We start from the raw sequence: 22,402 nt of genomic DNA on the forward strand, positions 1-22,402 counted from the left end.
ATCATGAGAGCGGGCAAAGTCAGACTGTAACTAACTACGGGTGTCCCTGTCCCTGTCCTCTAGCCCCGCCCCCGAGGGCATTTAGCGTGCAGCTCTGCCAATGAAACAGGAGTTGGCTACGTTCCTGCCGGGCCAATCAGAAAGCCGGAAGGGGTGGGTACTATGATACGTGTCTCAACGTGCGCAGGGGGTGGGGAAATTCGGGGTCAAAGAGCAAACCCGGCAGAAGATGGCGGCGGTAGCGGCAGTGGCGGCGCGTAGGAGGCGGTGAGGAGCCGGGAACCCGGGGGCACGTCCGGACGCTCCTAGATAACCCCAAGCCCGTTATTGTTCTTTTCTGTTTGTCTCTCTATCATCCCTGGCCTTGCGACGGCCCTTTATCCTTCTGGAGGCGGCCTCAGGCTCTTACTGCTTCTCCGTGGTAGATCCTCGCGTCGTTGGCAGCCCTTGCTTTTGGGGCTCTTAGCTCTCGCCCGGCGGCTCAAAAAGGTCGCAGCTATGTGCTCTGTTTGGCCTTGGCCGCTAGCAGTCGAAGTTCTGCCCTGGCGGCTCGCCACGGTCAGCGCCGCTGCCTCTTTCCTGCAGTGCGCAGGGCCGTCGGGGGAGGTAGAATGGGGGGAGGAGACACAGTCGGGCTTCAGGGAAAGCAGCCTGTTGTCCTACCTCTTGGCCGGGCAGGAAGCACCGTGGCCCGCAGTACATTCTGTATTATCCTTTTTGTCCCTCCTACTCCCAGCCCTGCCGTTGTCTGTTTTCACGTGGGCACCAGCCCTAGCTAATTCATGCCCACGATTGCTGGGCACGGCTGGGGCAGGATCCAGTAAGTTTATAATCTGTTTGGACGATGTTGCTCAAACACAACATGTAATCGAATAGTTTGATCTGCTCTTTCGAGTTTATAATATCAAGAAGAAGAAGAAGAAAAGTTCTAAACACATCAGCTCCACAAAGTGTTTACCAGAACCTAACGGATATAGTGAGGTTGAAGAGGCTGTATGTACTGCCCGCCTGCAGTAGTGAAGAAAAGGTGGATCATAAACTTCAGAAGCCTGTGATTTGAAATAGCAGGTGTAAATTGCCTTGCAGCTCATTCTTAACTTTGGCTTGTGAACACCTCTGTTTGAGATGTCCAAGACATCCCTGAATCCTTAGGACCTTTCAACAGGTCATAGTTGAGAGGTCCTTTAGAAACCTTCTCCCTGTGGCATCTCTCCAAATCGATCATATAGACTGGAAATAGGGCTCTAGTTCGGGCTCCAACTGAGTATGTAATTCGCTGAACTGATGACTGCTGCTTTGGGCTACTAATGTGCCTTTAGGTAGTCACCCCTTAGGACTTGGGCTGCATGTCTTGCTGTTGAGTTTTCTGGTAACATTTCTTCTGCTTGTTTTGCTTGTAATTATTTCTGCTTGGCCTATTCACCCAGTGCCTAGCATTTATTTTCCTCAGTTTTTTGACAGGCCTGGTGTAGAGTGCTTACCTTGCAAATTCTCACACTAGAGATCCTGTGATCTCCATTCTGGTAATTTTCTTCTTTTTTAACTTTGTGGTGCTGGGGTCTGAACTCAGGGGCTCTCACATGCTAGGCAAGTGCTGTATCACTGATCTACATCTCTAGTACTCTGGTAATTTTCTTTGCCTTTAGCTTCCAAGCAGATACTGAGATTAATGCTACCCACAATGTGTATAGTAGGCCCTGCCTTTAGTTATGTTGTTATAAATTGAAGAGTTATATTGCTTAGAAGAAACCTGTGTCCTTCTGTCTCACCCTGCCCTCTTTGGAATACTTCCCAGAGAGTGTGCTTTGGACTGCTCTCATCAGAGTCATCCGGAGAGCATCTTTAATACTCAGGAGGCTGAGGCAGAAGGATTACAAGTTTGAGGCCAGCTTAGGAACTTAGTGAGTCCTGTCTCAAAAAGGACTGAGTAGGTAGTTCAGTGGGTTCAATTCTCAGTACTGCGGTGGGGAGGACATGTTTAAAACATATATATTAAAGTTTGGGGATGTATTAGAGTGCTTGCCTGGCATGTACAAAGCCTTGAGTTTGATCCCCAGGACCACAAAAAATAAAAAAGCACATGTCCAAAGTTTGGTAATCTTTATTTAGTAAGCACTGCAGGTATGGGCTGGGGTTGTGGCTCAGTGGTAGAACACTTTCCTAGCACATTGTGAGGCACTGGGTTCAATCCTCAGCACCACATAAGAATAAATAAAATAAAGGCATTGTGTCCATCTACAACTAAAAAAAGTTTAAAAAAAAAAAAAAAGCTCTGCATATGTTTCTTAACTCTAAAATTTGAGAAGTTCTCAAATTTTAGTGTTTTCTCTGAATAGATGAATATATCCTTCAAATAACTTAATTTAAACAAATCTGCTAATCCTGTGTCTTTCATTTAAGCATATTGAGAACCTTGAGGTGATAGTCCTCATTGAGACAGGCCTTCCTTGAGACAATTCATCCTACCTGTGATTAATGTGTTGTAGTGTGCACTATGTTGAAGTACATAGGCCACAGAGTCAGGCAGAACTGGGTTCAGTCTAGTAGCTGGGGACTGTAGGAGCATGCCATCGCTTCAGTCAGGGACCTTTTAAAAAACTGATGCCCAGCTGGGCGTGGTGGCACACGCTAGTAATCCTAGGGGTTGGGGAGACTGAGATAGGAAGATCATGAGTTCAAAACCAGCTTCAGCAAAAGCGAGACGCTAATCAATTCAGTGAGACCCTGTCTCTAAATAAAATACAAAATAGGGCTGGGGATGTGGCTCAGTGGTCAAGTGCCCCTGGGTTGAATCCCCAGTATCAAAAACAAAACAAAACAAAACCTGATGCCCAGATGTAGTAGCTTATGCTTGTGCTGCTGGTGGCTGGGGAGGCTGAGGTAGGAGGATTGCAAGTTTGAGGCTAGCTTCAGTGACTTAGTGAGGCCTTAAGCAACTGAGTGAGACCCTGTCTAAAATAAATAAGAGCTGAGGATGTAGCTCAGTGAGCATTCCTGGGTTCATCCTCAGTAACAACAACAACAAAAAATTGAACTGTGTTCAGATTTAGTAACGAGAGCAAAGGGGGGTACATCCATACTTCATATTTTTTTCCTTCCCATTATATTTTTCTTCTAATCCCTGTGCCTTGTGCAGAAAAGGAGCTTGCTATGTTCTCAGAACTGTCAGAACTCTAGTGTAGCTCAGAGCAAAGTGATAAAAGGGAAACTGAAAAGAAAGATGAAGTTGGAGAGGGAGGCAAGGGTTACAACATAACTAAAGGTCCTGTATGAAATTTGGAAAATAGACAAATTGATGGCTCAGGCCCCACTCCAAGCAAAATATATAATAATCTCTGAGGATGAGACCAGGATTTTGATACTTTAAAAACTATAGGCCAATTGAAAGCTTGGATACAAAGTAACCAGTCCCAGAGAGTACATTAGACTTGATACTGTTTTACCTTCTCTTAAGCCTTAGGTGTAGTGATAGTGGTGATTTGTTTTTTGGGGTATTGGGGATTGAACTCAGAGATGCTTTACCACTGAGGTACTTCCACAGACCGTTTTATTTTTTATTTGTAGACAGAGTCTCACTAAATCCCCAAGATCCTCCCTAAGTTGCTGAGGGTGGTCTTGAACTTGGAATCCTCCTGCCTTAGGCTCCTGAGTGGCTTGGATTACATATATTAAAGATGTAAAAATAGAGATTAGAGGAACAGGATGCCTAGGGTGCTAGAGAAGTTAGGATCCTAGGAATTGTGACCAGTAGTCTAGCTAAGAAGATACCTTTAAACCTTTTTTCTTCTGTTTTTTTACTATGTTTTACTTTATCTTCCCCCTTTGTGTGTGTGTATGTGTGTGTGTGTGTGTGTGTAGGGGAGCACTAGGGATTGAACTTGCTAGGCAAGTGCGTTACCACTGAGCCACATCCATAGGCCTCATTTTTCATTTTTTTATTTTATAGGTTCACCTGATGCCTTGCCCATGAAAGGCATAGCTTGGCCAGGCACGGTGGTGCACACCTATAATCCCAGGCTGAGGCAGGAGGACCACGAATTCAGAGCAAGCCTTAGCAATTTAGTAAGACACTAAGCAACTCAGTGGAGACTCTTGTCTCTAAACAAAATATTTATAAATAAATAAATGGGCCAGGGATGTGGCTCAGTGGATTCAATCCTCAGTACTAAAAAATAGAAAGGTGTAGCTTTCTTTGCTTCTCTAATTCACACTCCTTACCACTATTTCCTCTGGGACTGGTTATTACTCTTTCCTTCCAGGAGAGGCTGATGTAACCAGAGGCAATAACAGGGCTTCTCAAGGCCAAAGATGCTCTCTGCTCACTTTCTCTGCCTTTATTTATTTTATTTTTGGTACAGGGGATTGTGCATGGTAGGGAAGCACTGTACCACTGAACTGCATCCTTAGCTCGTCCTCTAGCTTTTGAAGACAGGGTTTTGGTGTGTCATCTCCCCAGGCCTGACCCTTTACCCTGTATTCACTCTGTCTTCTTTCCTATTTAATATGATTCTATCCTTCTCCCCACTTCCAAAGCTGTCTTTCTAAAGCTGTGACAGGAAGGTGGGGCCTTTCATGACTCTCAGGTTGATTGTGCCCTCTTTATCCTTTTTCTCCCTAGGTCTTGGGCAAGTTTGGCACTTGCATGTTTAGGAGTCTGCCTGGGGATTACCTTTGCTGTGGATAGAAGCAACTTTAAGACCTGTGAAGAGAGTTCCTTCTGCAAGTATGTCATTTCTGGGAGGGTGGATTGGAAAGTAGTGTGATATGAGAAGTGTCTATGGCAGATGGGTAGCCTAAGGACACTCTAGGTGATAAAGTTGCCTAGAACATTGGGGTGTCCTCCCACCTTACTTCTCAACCATTGCATTTGGCAGGCGGCAACGAAGTATACGGCCAGGCCTCTCTCCTTACCGTGCCTTGCTAGAAACTCTGCAGCTTGGTCCTGATGACCTTACAGTCCATCTGATCCATGAGGTCACTAAGGTCAGGCAACACAAGGAAGATTTGTGGGGAAATGGCTATGGGGTAATTGGGGAGGGAGAAACTTGGAGCCAACTTCCTGTGTTGGCCAAATCTTGGGCCTTTTACTTGGTGAAGAAATCTGATCTCAGGCCCCTTAGGCAAAGGGCTCCTAGGAGGGCCTGGGTCTATAGGACTTTGTATGATATAGCCCCTCCCCCTTCTCCAGATCCAAACCTCTTTCCCCTTAGGTATTGCTGGTGCTGGAGCTCCAAGGGCTTCAAAAGAACATGACTCGGATCAGAATTGATGAGCTGGAGCCCCGTCGGCTCCGTTACCGTGTTCCAGATGTTTTGGTGGCTGATCCTCCCACGGCCCGGTAAGTTTTTCCCAAGAAACATCAGCCTCTTTTGTTTTTTATTGGTAGTACTAGGGATGAAACCTAGGACTTTATGTATGCTACAGAAGTACTCTATCACTGAGTACATTCCTAACCTATTTGTTGTTTTACTTATTTGTTTTCACTCTTTTTTTTTTTTTTTTTGTCTTTCAGTACTGGGAATTGAACCCAGGGCACTCTACCACTGAGCTACATTCGTAGCCCATTCAATTTTATATAATTTTATTTTTTACTTTTAAAAATATTTATTTTTTAATTGTAGTTGGACACAATACCTTTATTTATTCATTTTTATGTGGTGTTGAGGATTGAACCCAGAACCTTGCACTTGCTAGGCAAGGGCTCTACCTCTGAGCTACAACCCCAGCCCTTATTATTTTATTTTTTTGAGACAGGATCTCACTTATTTTGGAGGCTGGCTTCAAACTTGTGATCCTTCTGGCTCGGCCTTCTGAGTAGCTGGGATTACAGGCATGTGCCACCTCCCCCCGATCTCTTTTATTCTTGTTTTTTTTAAGAGAGAATTTTTTAATATTTTATTTTTTAGTTTTTGGTGGACACAACATCTTTGTATGTGGTGCTGAGGATCGAACCCGGGCCGCACGCATGCCAGTCGAGTGCACTACTGCTTGAGCCACATCCCCAGCCCCCTCTTTTATTCTTTATCTTCATTCATTCAGCAAAAGGTATTGCTCCCTCTTCTGTGGCTGGCCTGGGCTAGGTGTGGTGTCACAAGAAGAAATAAACAAAGCACAGATCTTACTCTAGTAATGTGTTATTCTCTGGTTAGTTCATTGGTCTGTCCCTCTTTTCTGTCCCTTTCTTCCTTCCTTTTCCTTGTTTTCCTCAGCTATTCAGAATAGTATTACTCAATTTCTTGAGTCAAAATACACTGTTATCATTGTTCCATATATGATTTTTTTGAGTACTTCATTTAGAAAATACTATAATATGGGCTAGGGCTGTAGCTCAGTGGCAAAGCGCTTGCCTAGCATGTGTGAGGCACTTGATTCTTAGCACCACATTAAAAAAATAAAAGACATTCTGTTCATCTACAACTACAAAAAAATTAAAAAAGTAAAAGAAAATACTATAATAAACTCTTCACCTTGTAAACTATAAACTCTCCACCCAACCTAATCAGATTCTTAACCATCATATACTGTTAACTCTCTACTGAAAGTTGATGGTTATTCTGAAGTTTATTATTCCCTTGTTTTTGTTCTTATATTACATGTATACATATATACATACATACCTACATATGCCTGAGCAGTAAATTATGTGATTTCAAATGTTATAGAAAAACATCTTAGAGGTTTTGTGATGATGCTTCTCTGAGATTCCCTTTTTTCACATAACATTTAATTTTGTGGCATATAGGTCTAGTTCATTTTTACTGCTGTATTATGTTGTATGAATATATTTGGATTTATTTATTCATTTCTATGTGGATAGGTATTTGGGCTGTTTTCATTGTTTAACTGTCCAAAGTGTTGGTGTGAACATTATTGTACATATCTTCTGTTGTCCCTGGCAGGAGTTTCTCTTTGATTTATAGATCAGGAGAGGAACTGCAGAATTGTATAGTTTGGAAATGATCAACTTCCAAAGATAAAATCAAAGCAATTTGTTTAATAATTTACATTTCCACCAACAATTTGTAAGTGGCCTCACTAATCTATGTCTTCTCCAACACTTGGTAGGAATGGACTTAATTTTCATTCGTAAAATAGGTGTATAAAATTGTGTTATGTAGTGGGCTTGACTTGGTTGTCTTTCCCAGTTTATTAATGAAATCGTGTATCTCTTCATATATTTGTCATTCTGGCTTAGTATTCTGTGAGGTGATAGTTTACAACTTTTGCTCATTAAACTTGAGGGTTGGAAATGTAGCTCAATGTTTGAGCATTGCCTAGCATGTGCAAAGACCTAAGTTCAATCTCCAGAACCACAAAAACAAAACAAAACAAAAAAAATTTGAGCTGGGCATGATAGTGCATGTTAGTAATAACAGCTACTCAGGAGGCCAAGGTAGGAGGATCACAAATTTCAGGCTATTGTATTTCCATATTCCCTGTTCTTAGTTTACCTTAATTATTAATTATTGTTAATATTGTTCATAATATTTGTCCAATTATTTGCCCTAATAATTGTTAATATTATTGTGGTTCATTTATCATACCTAATGAATTGGTAGTGATGCATTTTTTTTTAAGTATTGTAGTTATAGATGAACACAATATCTTTATTTTATTTTTATTTGGTGCTAAGGATCAAACTCAGTGCCTCATGCGTGGTAGACGAGTGCTCTACCTTTGAGCCACAACTCCAGCCCAATGATGCATTATTGGTCTGTCCCTGTATGTACAATATATACAAAATCTATATTGTATGTAGATTTTCTTAGTTTCTACCTAGTGTCCTTTTCCATTGATTCTATGTGACATTTAGTTGTCATATCTCCTTAGGCTGCTCTGGACTGAGATAACTTCTCAAACTTTCCTTGTTCTAGATAACTCTAAAAGGTGTTGTTTGTTTTGTTTGCCGTGGTGGGGAATAAGTCCAGAACCTTAAACCTGCTAATTAAATGTTTTGCCACTGAGCTACATGCCTATCCCTTTTTGGCTTTATTTTGAGGGTCTTGCTAAGTTATTCAATCTGGCCTTGAATTTGAGATCCTTTTGCCTCAGACTCCCAAGTAGCTGGGAATACAGGTGTGTACCACCAACTCCACTTGTTTAAGTGGGTTGTTTTGGTTTGTTTGTTTTGATATCAGGGTTCCAGGGATTGAACCCAGGGGTTCTGAACCACTGTGCCACATCCCTATTTATATACATATGTATTTATTTATTTATTGCCAGGGATTGAACCCAGGAGCATTTAATCACTGAGTTGCATATCCAGCCCTTTTTATTTTTTTATTTTGAGACAGGTCTCAGTTACTTAGGGCCTTACTAAGTTATTGAGGCTGGCGTTGACTTTGAGATCCTCCTGCCTCAGCCACTGGGATTACAAGTGTGTGCCACCATACCTGGCTGTAGGTGGATTAATAAGTAGAAATTCCTAATGTTAATGTTCTTAAAATGTTTCAGTCTTTTTACCTTCTGGTCTTAGCACATTATGCCTTGGGTTTTAATATCTCAACCCAGCATGGGATTATGCACCTGTAATCCCAGCTACTCAGCAGACAGAGGCAGGAGGATTACTTGAACCCAGGTGTTCAAGGTCAGCCTGGGCATCATAATAAGACTCTGTCTCAAAAAAATAAATAAAAGAAAGATGGGCTGGGGATGTGGCTCAAGCGGTATCGCGCTTGCCTGGCATGCGTGCGGCCCGGGTTCGATCCTCAGCACCACATACAAACAAAGATGTTGTGTCTGCCGAAAACTAAAATATGAATATTTAAAAAAAAAATTCTCTCTCTCTCTCTTAAAAAAAAATAAATAAAAGAAAGAAAAAGAAATTCCTGTCTACCTCAAGGTCAAAAAAATTTTGTTTATATTTTCTAAAGCTTATTAAATTTTAAGTGATGGGATTTAGGATACTCAGTGGTAGAGCCCTTGCCTAGCATATGCTAGGGCTTGGGTTCAATCTCCAATACCAAAAAAAAAAAAAAAAATTTTTTTTCAATCCATAATCTTTCTGAAGTTTATATTTGTATCTGGAACAAGGTAAGAATGTGTTAAGCTGGGCACAGTGGTACAAGTGTTTTTTTTTGTTTTTGTTTTCTATGTGGAAAATTAATTTTTTTCTTCTCCTTTCCTTACTGATCTGCCATTGCCTCCTTGTTACATTTCAGAGTTTTAAGAATACTTGAGTCTATTTCCTGGCTCTTTATTTGGTTCTTTAAATCTGTTTGTCCCAGCATTATTATCCCACTGCCTATAGCTTTTAGCAGGTCCTTTCTTGAAGTGTTAGAACTTCTCTTGCCCCTTTGTATTTGCTTATATCCCCTTTGATCTCTTTCCCAGGCTTTCTGTATCTGGCCGTGATGACAATAGTGTGGAGCTGACAGTGGCTGAGGGACCCTACAAAATCATCTTAACAGCACGGCCATTCCGCCTTGACCTGCTAGAGGACCGTAGCCTTCTGCTCAGTGTCAATGCCCGAGGACTCATGGAGTTTGAGCACCAGAGGGCCCGCAGGGTCCCGTGAGTGCAGGGGTTGGGACTGCAGGGAATCACCTACTGTGAAAGAGCCTAGGGATTTTTGTGGGATCTGGCACTGGGTTCCTGGGAGGAGACTGGATGGCAGGATAGCCAGATAGGGGCTGGGGGCTGGGAGAACTTATCAAGAAGTATAGGAATCAGACCTGGGTTGTAGTTTTCTCCATTTCCTGTATAGACCAGGAGCCAGTCACTTTTGTCCCTGAGCTGAACCTTGGGCACCTCCTCTGGGAGGCCTGCCTGGGTCTGCCTCTCCTTCTTCCCCTTCTCACATCATCACATTTCCCAAGTTTATTTTCTTCCTTTTTATTTATTTATTTATTTATTTATTTTGATTTCTTTTTTTCCCCCCATCTCTGAAAGTTTGTCGACTGAAACTCACTTTTATGTTTCTGTTTTTGTGTTGGTTTTGTGCCTCCTTTTCCCTTTCCCTACTCATCTCCTCCTGCCCCAGTTTCTCGGATAAAGTTAGTCTCACGCTCGGTAGCATATGGGATAAGATCAAGAACCTTTTCTCTAGGTAAATCCATGGCCACTGGTACTGTATCTGTTCCTCTGCCCTTTCCCACCCTTCACTCTGACCCTTTGGGGAAGATGCCCCCAAACCTTTCCATGCCCTGCCCTTCACCCAACCCCATTTCCCCATGATGTGGTATTTGGGCCCCTGTTCCCTATTCCCTGGCTGCCCCCCACCCCCCGCCCTGGAGAAAGAAGTACTGGAAGTTCTTAAGGAATGTAGGGAGCTTATTGCTTTGCCAAGGGGTGGAGGGATGCTACCTAGGATTCCTGACTTTTATTTGAGATGTAGCTGAGATTTTGTGTAGAGCTGCTTTCTAGATGCCCTTGAGAACATTGTTTGGTAAAAACCTCTGGAAGTCCCTCTAAGTATTTGGAGAGGCTTGCTGTGGTCTGACCCACTTTTCTTTGCAAAACCCTGTGTCAGGCCAGGAGCCTAAGCTGCATTGAGGGCATCTGGGCCAGTCACTCAATAGAGGCAGCATAGCTGGGACTAACATTCAGAATATAGGCTCCTAAGTCACCCTGCCTGTCTCTTCTGGGATGCTGGCAGAGGCTGGTGATTTGTGCCCATGTGTGGAAGACACCTCTTGGTAGCATTTATTCATTTCCCTTTCTCGGTTCTTTCTCCATCCTTCGAAAACGTACTTGCTCACTGGGGTCCCTCTCCAAGCTTTACATTCAGTCCCTTCCTCCAATTCATTCCTTTGGACCCTTGGCTCTCTATTCCCCTACCCCTCCTTCCACTAGCCCCTCGTCCCTGCCCCCTCTGGATTGGAGCAGACAGCTCTCCTACCTTCCAGGCAAGGATCAAAAGACCCCGCTGAGGGCGATGGGGCCCAGCCCAAGGAAACGCCTGGGGATGGTGACGAGGCAAGTCGGAGTGGGTGCGTGGTTGGATGATAGGGCTGGCTGGGAGGCTGGAGGGGGAAGGCCCACAAGAAACTTGAGTTTAGTCTCACCATCATGGATGGGATCTAGAAAACAAGTTGGGTAAGAAAGAGCTGGTGTATGAATGGGTAGTGGTCCATTTTCCTTCTTACAGCCAGAGGATACTCAAGGGAAGGCAGAGAAAGATGAGCCAGGATCCTGGGAGGAGACATTCAAAACTCATTCTGACAGCAAGCCATATGGTGAGGGGCTGGGAGAGACCTGGGCGGGGGTGCAGGGAGTCCTTGCCAAGCAAAAGCAATAGAGCTCAGCCTTTCTTTTCTTCCAGGCCCTACTTCTGTGGGTTTGGACTTCTCTCTGCCAGGCATGGAGCATGTGTATGGAATCCCTGAGCATGCAGACAACTTGAGGCTGAAGGTCACTGAGTGAGTCCCATGCTGATGTCTGCGTGTGGGAGGAGCCAGGCATGTTGGTGCACACCTGTAACCCCAGCTAGTTTGGAGGCCTAGGCAGAAGGATGGCAAATTTGAGGCCATCCTGGGCAACTTAGTGAGACCCTGTCTCAAAAAATAAAAACTGGGAATATTAGGCACAGTGGAATACACCTGTAATTCTAGCAGTTTAGGAGTCTGAGGCAGGAGGATTGCAAGTTCAAGGCCAGCCTCAGCAATTTAGTGAAGCCGTAAGCAATATGGTTAAGACCTAATCTCAAAATAAAAAATAAAGGAAGGGCTAGGGGATGTAGCTCAGTTATTAATTGCTTCTGGGTTAAATCCCCAGTTACCCTGTCCTCAATAAAAATGAAAAAATAAAATGGGGTGGGGACTAGGGATGGAGCCTAGGGATAAAGTGTCCTTGGGTTCAATCCCCAGTAGTGCAAAGAAAAAAAAAATGTGGGAGGAGGAAGGAGCAGAAGGAAGGAAGCCAGGGCTTTCAGAAATGTGCATGCAGGTGGATATTCCAGACAAACATGGATTTTATCCTGTGTCTGGGCCACCTTTGATATTTAGAAAATTATTCTTTTGGGAAAGCCTGTTTTCATCTCTCACCTGTGTCTGTGGGGTGGGGGTTGTGTGTGCTGTGGCCTGCAGCCAGTTGTTAGCCTGGTCTGTGTGTCTACCACTAGGGGTGGGGAACCGTATCGCCTGTACAACTTGGATGTGTTCCAGTATGAACTGGATAACCCAATGGCCCTGTATGGGTCTGTACCTGTGCTCCTTGCACACAACCCTCATCGAGATTTGGGCATCTTCTGGCTCAATGCTGCTGAGACCTGGGTTGATATATCTTCTAACACTGCAGGGAAGGTAAGAATGCAGGCAGGGAAGAGAGGAGGAGGGAGGGAGTCTGATGGACCTTAAAACAGGATTTGGGGAGCATGAGTATGGAGAGGCTGGTGGGGACTGGCTGAAAGAAGGTGCCTGGGCCTTCTGGGAAGCTTCTTGAGTTCCCTGGTCATTTCCAGATGACACATTTATGGCAAAGTCATGGCTATCTCTGGACTAAGGGTTTCCACTTGTTATTAGTTCATTATGTGTTAGGCACTCTTCTAGGTGCTGGGGACATGTTCTTACCAAGCTTGAAAATGTCCTTACTCGGGCTGGGGATGTGGCTCAAGCGGTAGCGCGCTCGCCTGGCATGTGTGCAGCCCGGGTTCGATCCTCAACACCACATACAAAGATGTTGTGTCCACTGAAAGTTAAAAAATAATAATAAATATTAAAAATTCTCTCTCTCTCTCTTTAAAAAAAATGTCCTTACTCTCAGGGAGAAAGACATTTCAACTACTAACAAGGCAAGATGAGTTCAGGGGTGGTTAAGTGCTAATACTTAATGTGGGGGGGGGGGCAGGCTTGCTTTAGATATCTGTTCCAGGAAAGCCTCCTTGAGGAAGTGACATTTAATCTCATACCAAAGCGAGATATTAGGGGCCAGCTCTTATGACTCCAGAGAAAAATTGTTGCTTTTGTCTGGTGTTGCTGTAGACCCTGTTTGGGAAGATGCTAGACTATCTGCAGGGCTCTGGGGAGACCCCACAGACAGATGTTCGCTGGATGTCAGAGAGTGGCATCATTGATGTCTTCCTGCTACTTGGACCCTCGGTCTTTGACATTTTTCGGCAGTATGCTAGTCTCACAGGTGTGTGTAATGTTACCACTGTCATTTTTCTGCCCTTGTTTTCTTGACAGGGTTGATTCTGTAACTTTTCAAAAGTCGTGAGTCCCAGGCTATATCTGAACCTGCACCCTGTAACCTTCCACAAGCTTATATCTTCCTCAATTTCTGAGTGTCCTCTTTAACCCCAGGTTGGGGCCTTATCCCCATTATGACCCCCACCCCTCAATGAACCCGTAGGAACCCAGGCATTGCCCCCGCTCTTCTCCCTCGGCTACCATCAGAGCCGCTGGAACTACCGGGATGAGGCTGATGTACTAGAAGTGGATCAGGGTTTTGATGATCACAACCTGCCCTGTGATGTCATCTGGCTGGATATTGAACATGCTGATGGCAAGCGATACTTCACCTGGGACCCCAGCCGCTTCCCTCAGCCCCTCACCATGCTTGAGCACTTGGCCTCCAAGAGGCGGAAGGTAAGGGAACTGCAGCCATGATTGGTCTTCTCAGGGTAAGGCCGAGACTTGCTAGCTCTGGAGAACTCTGACCACCGTCTTCCTTGTCCCAGCTGGTAGCCATTGTGGACCCCCACATCAAGGTAGACTCTGGATACCGAGTTCACGAAGAGCTGCGGAACCAGGGGCTGTACGTTAAAACTCGGGATGGCTCTGACTATGAGGGCTGGTGCTGGCCAGGTAGGCAGGCCAAGAGCTGAAGGAGAGGCATTTGGGAGGCCAGGGTTGTAGAAGGTGGCTTTTTTTTGCCCCTTGAGGGATTGAGAGCCACCTTTACCTTCTAGGCTCAGCTGGTTACCCTGACTTTACTAATCCTGTGATGAGAGCCTGGTGGGCTAACATGTTCAGCTTTGACAATTATGAGGTAGGAAAGGCCACAATTCTTATTTATTTTCCCCACCCTGTCTCCCTGAGGTGTTTTTGCTTGCCAATTCTGCTTTCGCTGCTTGCCTGTAATGCATTGGGGGGCCTTGATGATCCCAGGAGAACCCTAAAAAATAGATCTTTCTAGATTCCAGGAGCTTTCTGCTCTGATACTCTTCTTTCTCTCCTTTGTCCACCCTTTTTTGCCTATATTCCCAGGGCTCAGCTCCCAACCTCTATGTCTGGAATGACATGAATGAACCATCTGTGTTCAATGGTCCTGAGGTTACCATGCTCAAGGATGCCCAGCATTATGGGGGCTGGGAGCACCGGGACATCCATAACATCTATGGCTTCTATGTGGTAAGGGGCGGAAAGGGGAGTTGGCGGAAAGGGGGAGTTGGCGGAAAGAGGGAAGACAAGGCCCAGAGACTGAGGACCAGGCAGCTGCCAACAGATGAGAGATAGCTTTTACTTTTCGCTTCCCCTCTTCTCTATTCTCCCCACCCAGCACATGGCAACTGCTGATGGGTTAATACAGCGCTCCGGTGGCATAGAACGTCCCTTCGTCCTGAGCAGGGCTTTCTTCGCTGGCTCCCAGCGCTTTGGTAAGATTTGGAGGAAAGACCTAGGTGTGGTGGCACATACCTATAATAATCTCAGTGGCTCAGGAATCTGAGGTAGGAGAATCACAAGTTCAGAGCCAGCCTTAGCAACTTAGCTAGGCCCTAAGCAACTGGGCTGGGGATGTGGCTCAGGGGTTAAGTTCCCAGGGTTCACTCCTTGGTACCAAATAAATAAATGAATAATGAAACAAACAAACTTGGAGAAGAGAGCCGTGGCAGAATGATGTGAAGGACCCCTGGCCTGGGCCTAGTTCTTGTCGAGCTGCACACTGTGTCTTCCCAGCTGTGCACTGTGAGGGGAGCCAGAGTAAGTGGGAAATTCAGTTCCTGTTCAAGTGTTCGTTTTTTTAAAAAAAAAAAAAAAGAAATTTTTTTTTAAGACATGTTTATTTAGTGTCATAAAAAATATGGAATGCTTGGGCTGGGATTGTGGCTCAGCGGTAGAGCACTCGCCTAGCATGTGTGAGGCCCTGGGTTTGATCCTCAGCACCATATAAAAATACATAAATAATATAAAGATATTATGTTCAACTACAGCTAAAAAATAAATATTTTTAAAAATATGGAATGCTTCACAAATTTGCGTGTCATCCTTGTCCAGGGGCCATACTAATCATCTCTGTATCGTTCCACTTTTAGTATGTGTGTTGCCAAAGTGAGCACTAGAATTTTTATTTATCTATTTATTTATTTATTCATTTTGGTGGTTCTGGGAATTGAACCCAGGGCCTTGTGCATGTGAGGCAAGCATTCTACCAACTAAGTTACATCCCCAACCCCCTAGAAAAAATTTTTTAAAAAAAAGGACACAATACCTTTATTGATTGATTGATTGATTGATTGATTTTTATATGGTGCTGAGGATTCAACCCAGTGCCTCACACATACTAGGCAAATGCTCTACCACTGAGATACAGCCCCACCCTGTTTAAATATTCCTGTGAACTCTGCATCTTCAGAGGATCCTGGGGCCCCAGAGATGTCACCTGTATAGAATACTGAGCACCTTCTCTATGTTACAAGCTCCTTCCCTCTTGTCTTCCTCAGGAGCTGTGTGGACAGGGGACAACACTGCAGAGTGGGGTCACTTGAAGATCACTATCCCTATGTGTCTCAGCCTAGGGCTGGTGGGACTTTCCTTCTGTGGTGGTAAGAGGGGAAGAAATTTGGGGCCTTGGTTGGTGGCAGAGGGGCAAAATAGAGGGCACAAGACCTAGGCATGAGCAGAGAACTGAGAGTCTGGAGGGTGGAGAACGTTTGGGAAGCTCCTCAGACAACATCTCTCTTTTACCTTCTTTTTCTATTCTGCTCCTTCCCTCCCCTCTCTCAGCTGATGTGGGGGGATTCTTCAAGAATCCAGAACCAGAGCTGCTTGTACGCTGGTACCAGATGGGTGCCTATCAGCCATTCTTCCGGGCTCATGCCCACTTGGACACTGGGCGGCGAGAGCCATGGCTGTTGCCATCTCAGTACCAAGACATAATCCGAGATGCCTTAGGCCAGCGATATTCTTTGCTGCCCTTCTGGTACACCCTCTTCTATCAGGCCCATCGTGAAGGGTTTCCTGTCATGAGGTGAGACACTCAGTTGGGTAGGTGGACTGAGGTGGGTGGGAGACAGGGGTCCAGGTTGCATCTCGGGGCCTTTTTCTTCACTTAATACAACCTTGTAAAGGTTCTTCTGTGTCTTCCCCTCTGTACACTTCGAGGGGAACCAGAGTGAGTGGGAAATTCAAGAGTGAAGGGGAGATTATTGGGAATGAATAATATCAATAAATTCCCAAGAATGGCAAGGTCTTGTTGGGCACAGTGGCACAGGCCTGTAATCCCAGTGGCTCAGGAGGCTGAGGCAGGAGGATCTCGCGTTCAAAGCCAGCCTCAGCAATAGCGTGGCACTAAGCAATTCAGTGAGATCTTGTCTCTAAATAAAATGCAAAATAGGGCTGGGGATGTGAGTGCCCCTGAGTTTGATCCCTGGTACCAAAAAAAAAAAAAGGAATTCTAAAGTATAGTCATTTGTTTAAAAAAAAAAAAGTATAGTCATTTGTGGTGTGGTGGCCTGTGCCTGTAATCCCAGTGGCTTGAGAGATGAGGCAGGAGAATTGCAAGTTCGAGGCCAACCTCAGCAATTAGTGAGGCTTTAGGCAGCTTAGTGACAGCCTGTCTCAAAAAATAGCTTGGAATGTGGTTCAGTGGTAATGCACTCCTGGATTTAATCCTCAGTATAAAAAAATATCTAGGGCTGGGGTTGTGGCTCAGTGGTAAAGCACTTGCCTCACATGTGTGAGGCACTGGGTTTGAACCTCAGCACCGCATAAAAAAGTAAGTAAAGTTAAGTTTAAAAAAATGAGCCTTTAAAAAATATATATCTTAAGTGGAAATGAGTTTGTTGAGTTTGAGGAATTAAAAAAAGCCAGTGAGCTTGGGTAGGGAACCAGAGGGAGAGGTAAGAGTTGAGGTTATAGAGGAAAATATGATCCGATTCTGAAGAACCCATTGATATGCCAGGAGACCTCTGGAAAATTGCTATGCAGAATGATTGGCAGAAGAGTGGAGGCGGGAAGGTGGGATAGGAGTTGAAATGAACAGACAGTGTGGGATTGCATAGTCGAGACCTGAACCCCAAATGCACTGTCTGGCTGCAAGCTCTTGGATCTTACCCTGTGCTATTCTCATTGCCAGTTATTCGGGCAACATTGTTGACTTCTGTTTAATGGCAGGTGTCTTCCTTTCTTTTCTCGCTTACTTCCTAGGCCCCTGTGGGTGCAGTATCCTCAAGATGTGACCACCTTCAGCATAGATGATCAGTTCCTGCTTGGTGAGAAATGGGAAGACAAGAGTGTTAGATTGGGCTGTGGCTGAGAAGCACTTGTAGACCTATGTCTGCAGAGGCCCAGGGAGGGAGGAGTGAGTGTGGCTATTAGTTAGCAGGGTGGTGCTTTGGTGTTCTGTGGCCTGGAAACGGATCCCCTCAGTGCCATGTTGATTCTGGTGTGTTTTAGGGGATGCCTTACTGGTTCACCCCGTGTCAGATGCTGGGGCCCATGGTGTGCAGGTCTATCTACCTGGCCAAGGGGAGGTGAGTTATGGAAGTATATGGTGGGGAAAGATGATGAAGGCCAAAGAAAGCAAACAGGGTGGATGTCCCTGTGCATTGTGTGACACAATATCTTATCTCTTCTATAACCCACAGGTGTGGTATGACACTCATAGCTACCAGAAGCATCATGGTCCCCAGACCCTCTACCTGCCTGTAACTCTAAGCAGTGTGAGTATGCCTGCTTAGTTGCTAGCTCTATCTGCTTATAAGTTTCCAGAAGGGATGACAACATGTGCTTTGTGGTTCAGTACTTGTGAGCACAGATGAACAAGAGTAAAAGATGCTGTGGGGTCTATGCGGGAGAGTTAAGACCAGCACTGCTTTTGCCCTAGATCCCTGTGTTCCAACGTGGAGGGACAATTGTGCCTCGATGGATGCGTGTGCGGCGTTCTTCAGACTGTATGAAAGATGACCCCATCACTCTCTTTGTCGCACTCAGCCTCCAGGTGAGTACGCACACAAAGAGTGACCTCAACCATCAGCTTGCCTTCCTAGTCCCCTGGGGATGTTTTCCTTGCTCCCTCTTAACTCAGGTACTCACCTTGCCTACTTCCTGCTCAGGGTATGGCCCAAGGACAGCTCTTTCTTGATGATGGCCACACATTTAACTATCAGAATCGCCATGAGTTCCTGCTGCGTCATTTCTCGTTCTCTGACAACACACTTGTCTCCAGGTAGCTGGGTACCTTTTAGGATTATGGGGAGCATCTTGGGGATGCCCATCGCTCACTGTGCTCTTTTCTCATCTCCTGACTTTGGTTGGGTTTCCTTTTTTCTGCTCTGACATTTTTCCCTTGGTGGGCATTTGTTTTTGTCACCTCCAGCTCAGCAGATCCCAAAAGCCACTTTGAGACACCAGTCTGGGTTGAGCGGGTGGTGATAATGGGGGCTGGAAAGCCGGCAGCAGTGGTGCTTCAGACAAAAGGTAAGTGACTAACCTGGCCCCAAGTTAGGGAAAAGGGAAGTGGAGGCCAGATGGGTGAGGTTGGGGATGGTGTCTGTCTGTAGGGAAGCAGCTCACTGCTGACCATGAAGCTTTTTCTTCTTCCTTCTCCAGGATCTCCTGAAAGCCATCTATCCTTCCAGTATGACCCTGAGACCTCTGTGTTGATACTGCGCAAGCCTGGTGTCAATGTATCATCTGACTGGAGTATTCATCTGCGATAACCAACGGGATATGTTCTGGGTTGAGGGGGGAAGGGTGTGGTGGTGGTGAGAGCTGCCCTTTCTTCTGCCTTGGAGTTTGACCCTCCCCAGACTTCAAAATTCTTATCCCAAGACCCAGATTCTGCTAACATCTGGACAGGATGAGAGGACTGTGCTTGGGCTCTGAATTCCTCTTGTGACCTCCTCACCTCTCCTGTTCTGTTGATTCCAAGTCTTTCCTTTCATCCCTCCAGCATCCTGTGGCTCTTCCTGGAGCACACTCACTTGCAAAGACCTGGGACCACAGGGTCCTTGCCTCCCTTTCCCTTTCCCTTCCCCTTCCTAAAGGGTCCTAAATTTCCCCCAGACTTCTCCATTCATGCCTCTTGTGTGTTAATGCCATTTCTTGGAAGAAGATGAGGACAGTGAATTTTAGGTTTAGAGTTCCTCTTCTTCTTCCCTTTCTCCCCCACCAAAATGCCCTCTCCTTTTATTTCTTCCTCCTGGTTCTACCCTGCCAGCTCTTCCCTTTCTCTGCCCCACTTCTACACTGGGACCACCCCTTATCTGATAAGGGATGAATGAATGGATCAAAGAAGTGAAGTTGCTGGAAAACATCCTTTTCCCTTTCATCCCAACTTTTTCCTCTCCCCAATTCCTTCTAGGGCTGCTGCATTTCTGGCAGGGGCAGTTCAACCTCCCCTGTCCCTTGAGGGGAAAATGTTTCCATGCCTCCTTGATTAAGACAGGATGGGCATTAAACTTCTTTTGCCCCCTTCTGGTCCCTTTGGGGCATTCAAAATGGAGAAATCAGTTGTGATTTCATTGAATCACGTCACCTATATTTATTGCTGGGAGAAGGCTGAGGGTGGGGGGAGATGATCATGTGTGCCTAAGGTTGGCCGGAGGCCCTGGGTAGGGGGGTTGGGGCAGAACTAACAGGGAACCAGGGGAAATATTTGGGAATTTTTTTTTACTTGGTCCCCAGCTGTGACAGGTTTTGATAAAAGGAGAAATAATAAAGAAATAAACCATAAATAACTTCTAGATGTCTGAATTCTAGTTGTGGCCTGAGCTACATACCCTAGGAGCCCAAGGGCCTGACATTTTCGTCTGATTTTGGCATAAGCCACCTGGTTTTCAGGAAAATGAGCAAGCACAAGCTGCCTTCATCTTGCTAGATAGCATGACTTTCACAGCAAAGCTGAGCAAGGCCATTGGGTTTTAGTAGGCCTGGTTAATGCTGTGATCAGAGCTAATGTCTCATGGATGGAAATAGCTATAAGGCCAGGAGTTCTCACATCAGAGGCTCTTTCTCTTCAGTTAAGAGCACTTTCATATGATTTCCCAACCTGGAGTGGTGGGCAACATCTGTAATGCCAGCTACTTGGAAGGCTGAAGCAGGAGGGTCTCAAATTTAAGGCCTAAGCAATTTAGGGAGAACTTACCTCAAAAAAGTAAAGGGCTACTGCACAAAACTCAAAGTAGATCAAGGGCCTAGGGATTAGACCAGAGATTGCACTTAATAGAAGAAAAAGCAGGCCCAAGTCTTCATCATATCAGCTTACGACCTGACTTTCTTAACAAAAGACTCCTAAAGCACAAGAAATAAAATCAAGAATTAATAAATAGGATGGATTCCAGCTAAAATGTGTTGCAGCAAAGGAAACAATGTGAAGAGAGAACCAACAGAATGGGAGAAAATCTTTACCACATGCACATCAGATAGAGCACTGATCTCCAGGGTATATAAAGAACTCCAAAAACAACATCAAAAGAACTGATAATCAATAAGTGATCTAAGGAGATGAGCAGATACTTCACAGAAGATATATTAATCAACAAATATACAAAAAAATGCTCAACATCTCTAGAAATGCAAATCAAGACAGATTTCAACTCCAGTCAGAATGGCAATCATCAAGGATTCAAGCAACAATTAAGTGCTGGTGATGATGTGGGGGAAAAGATACACTGATTCATCGCTGGTGGGATTGTAAAATGGTACACATGGAGATTCCTTAGAAAACTTTGGAACCGGGGCTGGGGATGTGGCTCAAGCGGTAGCGCGCTTGCCTAGCATGCGTGCGGCCCGGGTTCGATCCTCTGCAGCACCACATACCAACAAAGATGTTGTGTCCGCCGAGAACTAAGAAAAAATAAATGTTAAAATTCTCTCTCTCTCTCTCTCTCTCTCTCTCTCTCTTTAAAAAAAAAAAAAAGAAAAGAAAACTTTGGAACCATTTGACCCATTGACCCAGCTGTCTCACTCCTGTCTATATCCAAAAGACTTAAAATCGGCATATTACAGTGGCACAGCCGTTTCAATGTTTATGGCGGCTCCATTCATAATAGCTAAACTGGAACCAACTTACATGCCCTTTCAATAGATGAATGGATAAAGAAACTGTGGTGTATATATACACAATGGAATATTACTCAGCCTTTAAGAAGAATGAAATTATGGCATTTGCTGGTAAATGGAGTTGAAGAATATGCTAAATGAAGTAAGCCAATCCCCTAAAACCAAAGGCCAAATGTTTGATAAGTGGATGCTGATCCATAATGGGGAGTGGAATGTAAGGGAATGAGGAGGGCAAGGGAAGAATGGAGGAATTTTGGATTGGACAGAGGGGAGGGAGTAGATGGGGTGTGGGGGGAGATGGTGGAATGAGTTGGGCATTATTATTACTCTTTGGGTATGCTTGCATGAATGGTGTGACTACATCATGTACAACCAGAGAAGTGAAAAGTTGGGCTCCATTTGTGTAAAAAAAAAAAAAAGTTAAAAAAAAAAAAAAGTGAAGGGCTAGGGATGCAGCTTACTGGTAGAGCACCTCTGGGTTCAATCCCCAGTACTACTAAGTCTCCCATTCTTGGAGGGGCAGTAGACATGTAGCCCAATGTATGGCACTTACCTGCCTAAAGTGTAAAACTGTGAGTTCAATCCCTAGCACTGCAAAGCAGACTGTTAACATTAAGAGCCCATAGTCTCAACTACTATGGAGGTTTAAGTGGTAGGTGTGCTTGAGCCCAGGAATTCACCCTGTGCAATATAGCCAGTCCCTGTTTCAAAGACTAGGGCTTGGGGATTGGCTCAGTACTAAAACACTTCGTTAGTATGTCTGAGGCTCTGGGTTCAATTTCCATGTGCCCTAAAATGGGGGGAGATAACATTGGGGTTTGGGGGAAAGAGAGAGAGAAAGAGAAATTTGATTAAAAAAAAAATGTGTTATTTTTTGCTGTACTGGGGATTAAACCCAGAAGTGCTCTACCACTGAGCTACACCCCAAGCTCTTCTCATATTTTTATTTTGAGACAGGGTTTTGCTAAATTCCCCAGGCTGTCCACCAACTTGCCACCATCCTGCTTCAGCCTCCCAGGAGCTAGGATTACAGACCTGGGCTGCTATCATACCCAGCTGGGAAGTTGCTTTAACTCTATTGTAGTTAATAGAAAAAGTTCTGATATTTTATTTCATACTAGGGGGACTATAGATAATGTACCGAACAAAATTTTTTTAGAAGAAAAAGAAATCAAAATATTTTTGAGTATTTTCACCAAGAATAAATGATCACTGAGAAGAAAGATTTATCCTGATTT

General features: G+C 44.8%; 1 protein-coding gene and 1 non-coding gene across 4 annotated transcripts; one reads left to right on the forward strand and one right to left on the reverse strand.

Annotated features, from left to right (window-relative positions):
* Positions 1–153: 153 nt before the first annotated feature.
* Positions 154–19,840, forward strand: Ganab (glucosidase II alpha subunit). Of its 3 annotated transcripts, XM_078045840.1 has the most exons (25): positions 155–267; positions 4,619–4,723; positions 4,875–4,983; positions 5,211–5,338; positions 9,334–9,513; positions 9,983–10,048; positions 10,848–10,921; positions 11,094–11,177; positions 11,264–11,360; positions 12,062–12,242; positions 12,921–13,074; positions 13,291–13,526; positions 13,619–13,745; positions 13,850–13,929; positions 14,148–14,291; positions 14,440–14,536; positions 15,602–15,703; positions 15,885–16,128; positions 17,307–17,371; positions 17,556–17,632; positions 17,747–17,821; positions 17,986–18,099; positions 18,215–18,321; positions 18,472–18,578; positions 18,711–19,840. In XM_078045840.1, the coding sequence occupies exons 1-25, from the start codon at positions 230–232 to the stop codon at positions 18,818–18,820; spliced, it is 2,901 nt and encodes a 966-aa protein (XP_077901966.1). In that variant the 5' UTR covers positions 155–229; the 3' UTR covers positions 18,821–19,840. The 3 variants fall into 3 exon arrangements, 2 of the variants coding, with proteins under 2 accessions (XP_077901966.1, XP_077901967.1); XM_078045841.1 differs by lacking the exon at positions 9,983–10,048; XR_013437459.1 differs by lacking the exons at positions 17,556–17,632; positions 18,215–18,321; positions 18,472–18,578; positions 18,711–19,840 and having other exon boundaries at positions 154–267; positions 17,986–18,061.
* On the reverse strand, positions 15,111–15,217 carry LOC120890241 (U6 spliceosomal RNA). The gene has a single exon (XR_005734482.2). It is a non-coding gene; the product is annotated as a U6 spliceosomal RNA (small nuclear RNA).
* Positions 19,841–22,402: the final 2,562 nt, after the last annotated feature.

This window comes from Ictidomys tridecemlineatus, chromosome 4, assembly GCF_052094955.1.
Source record: "Ictidomys tridecemlineatus isolate mIctTri1 chromosome 4, mIctTri1.hap1, whole genome shotgun sequence".
Lineage (NCBI taxonomy): Eukaryota > Metazoa > Chordata > Mammalia > Rodentia > Sciuridae > Ictidomys > Ictidomys tridecemlineatus.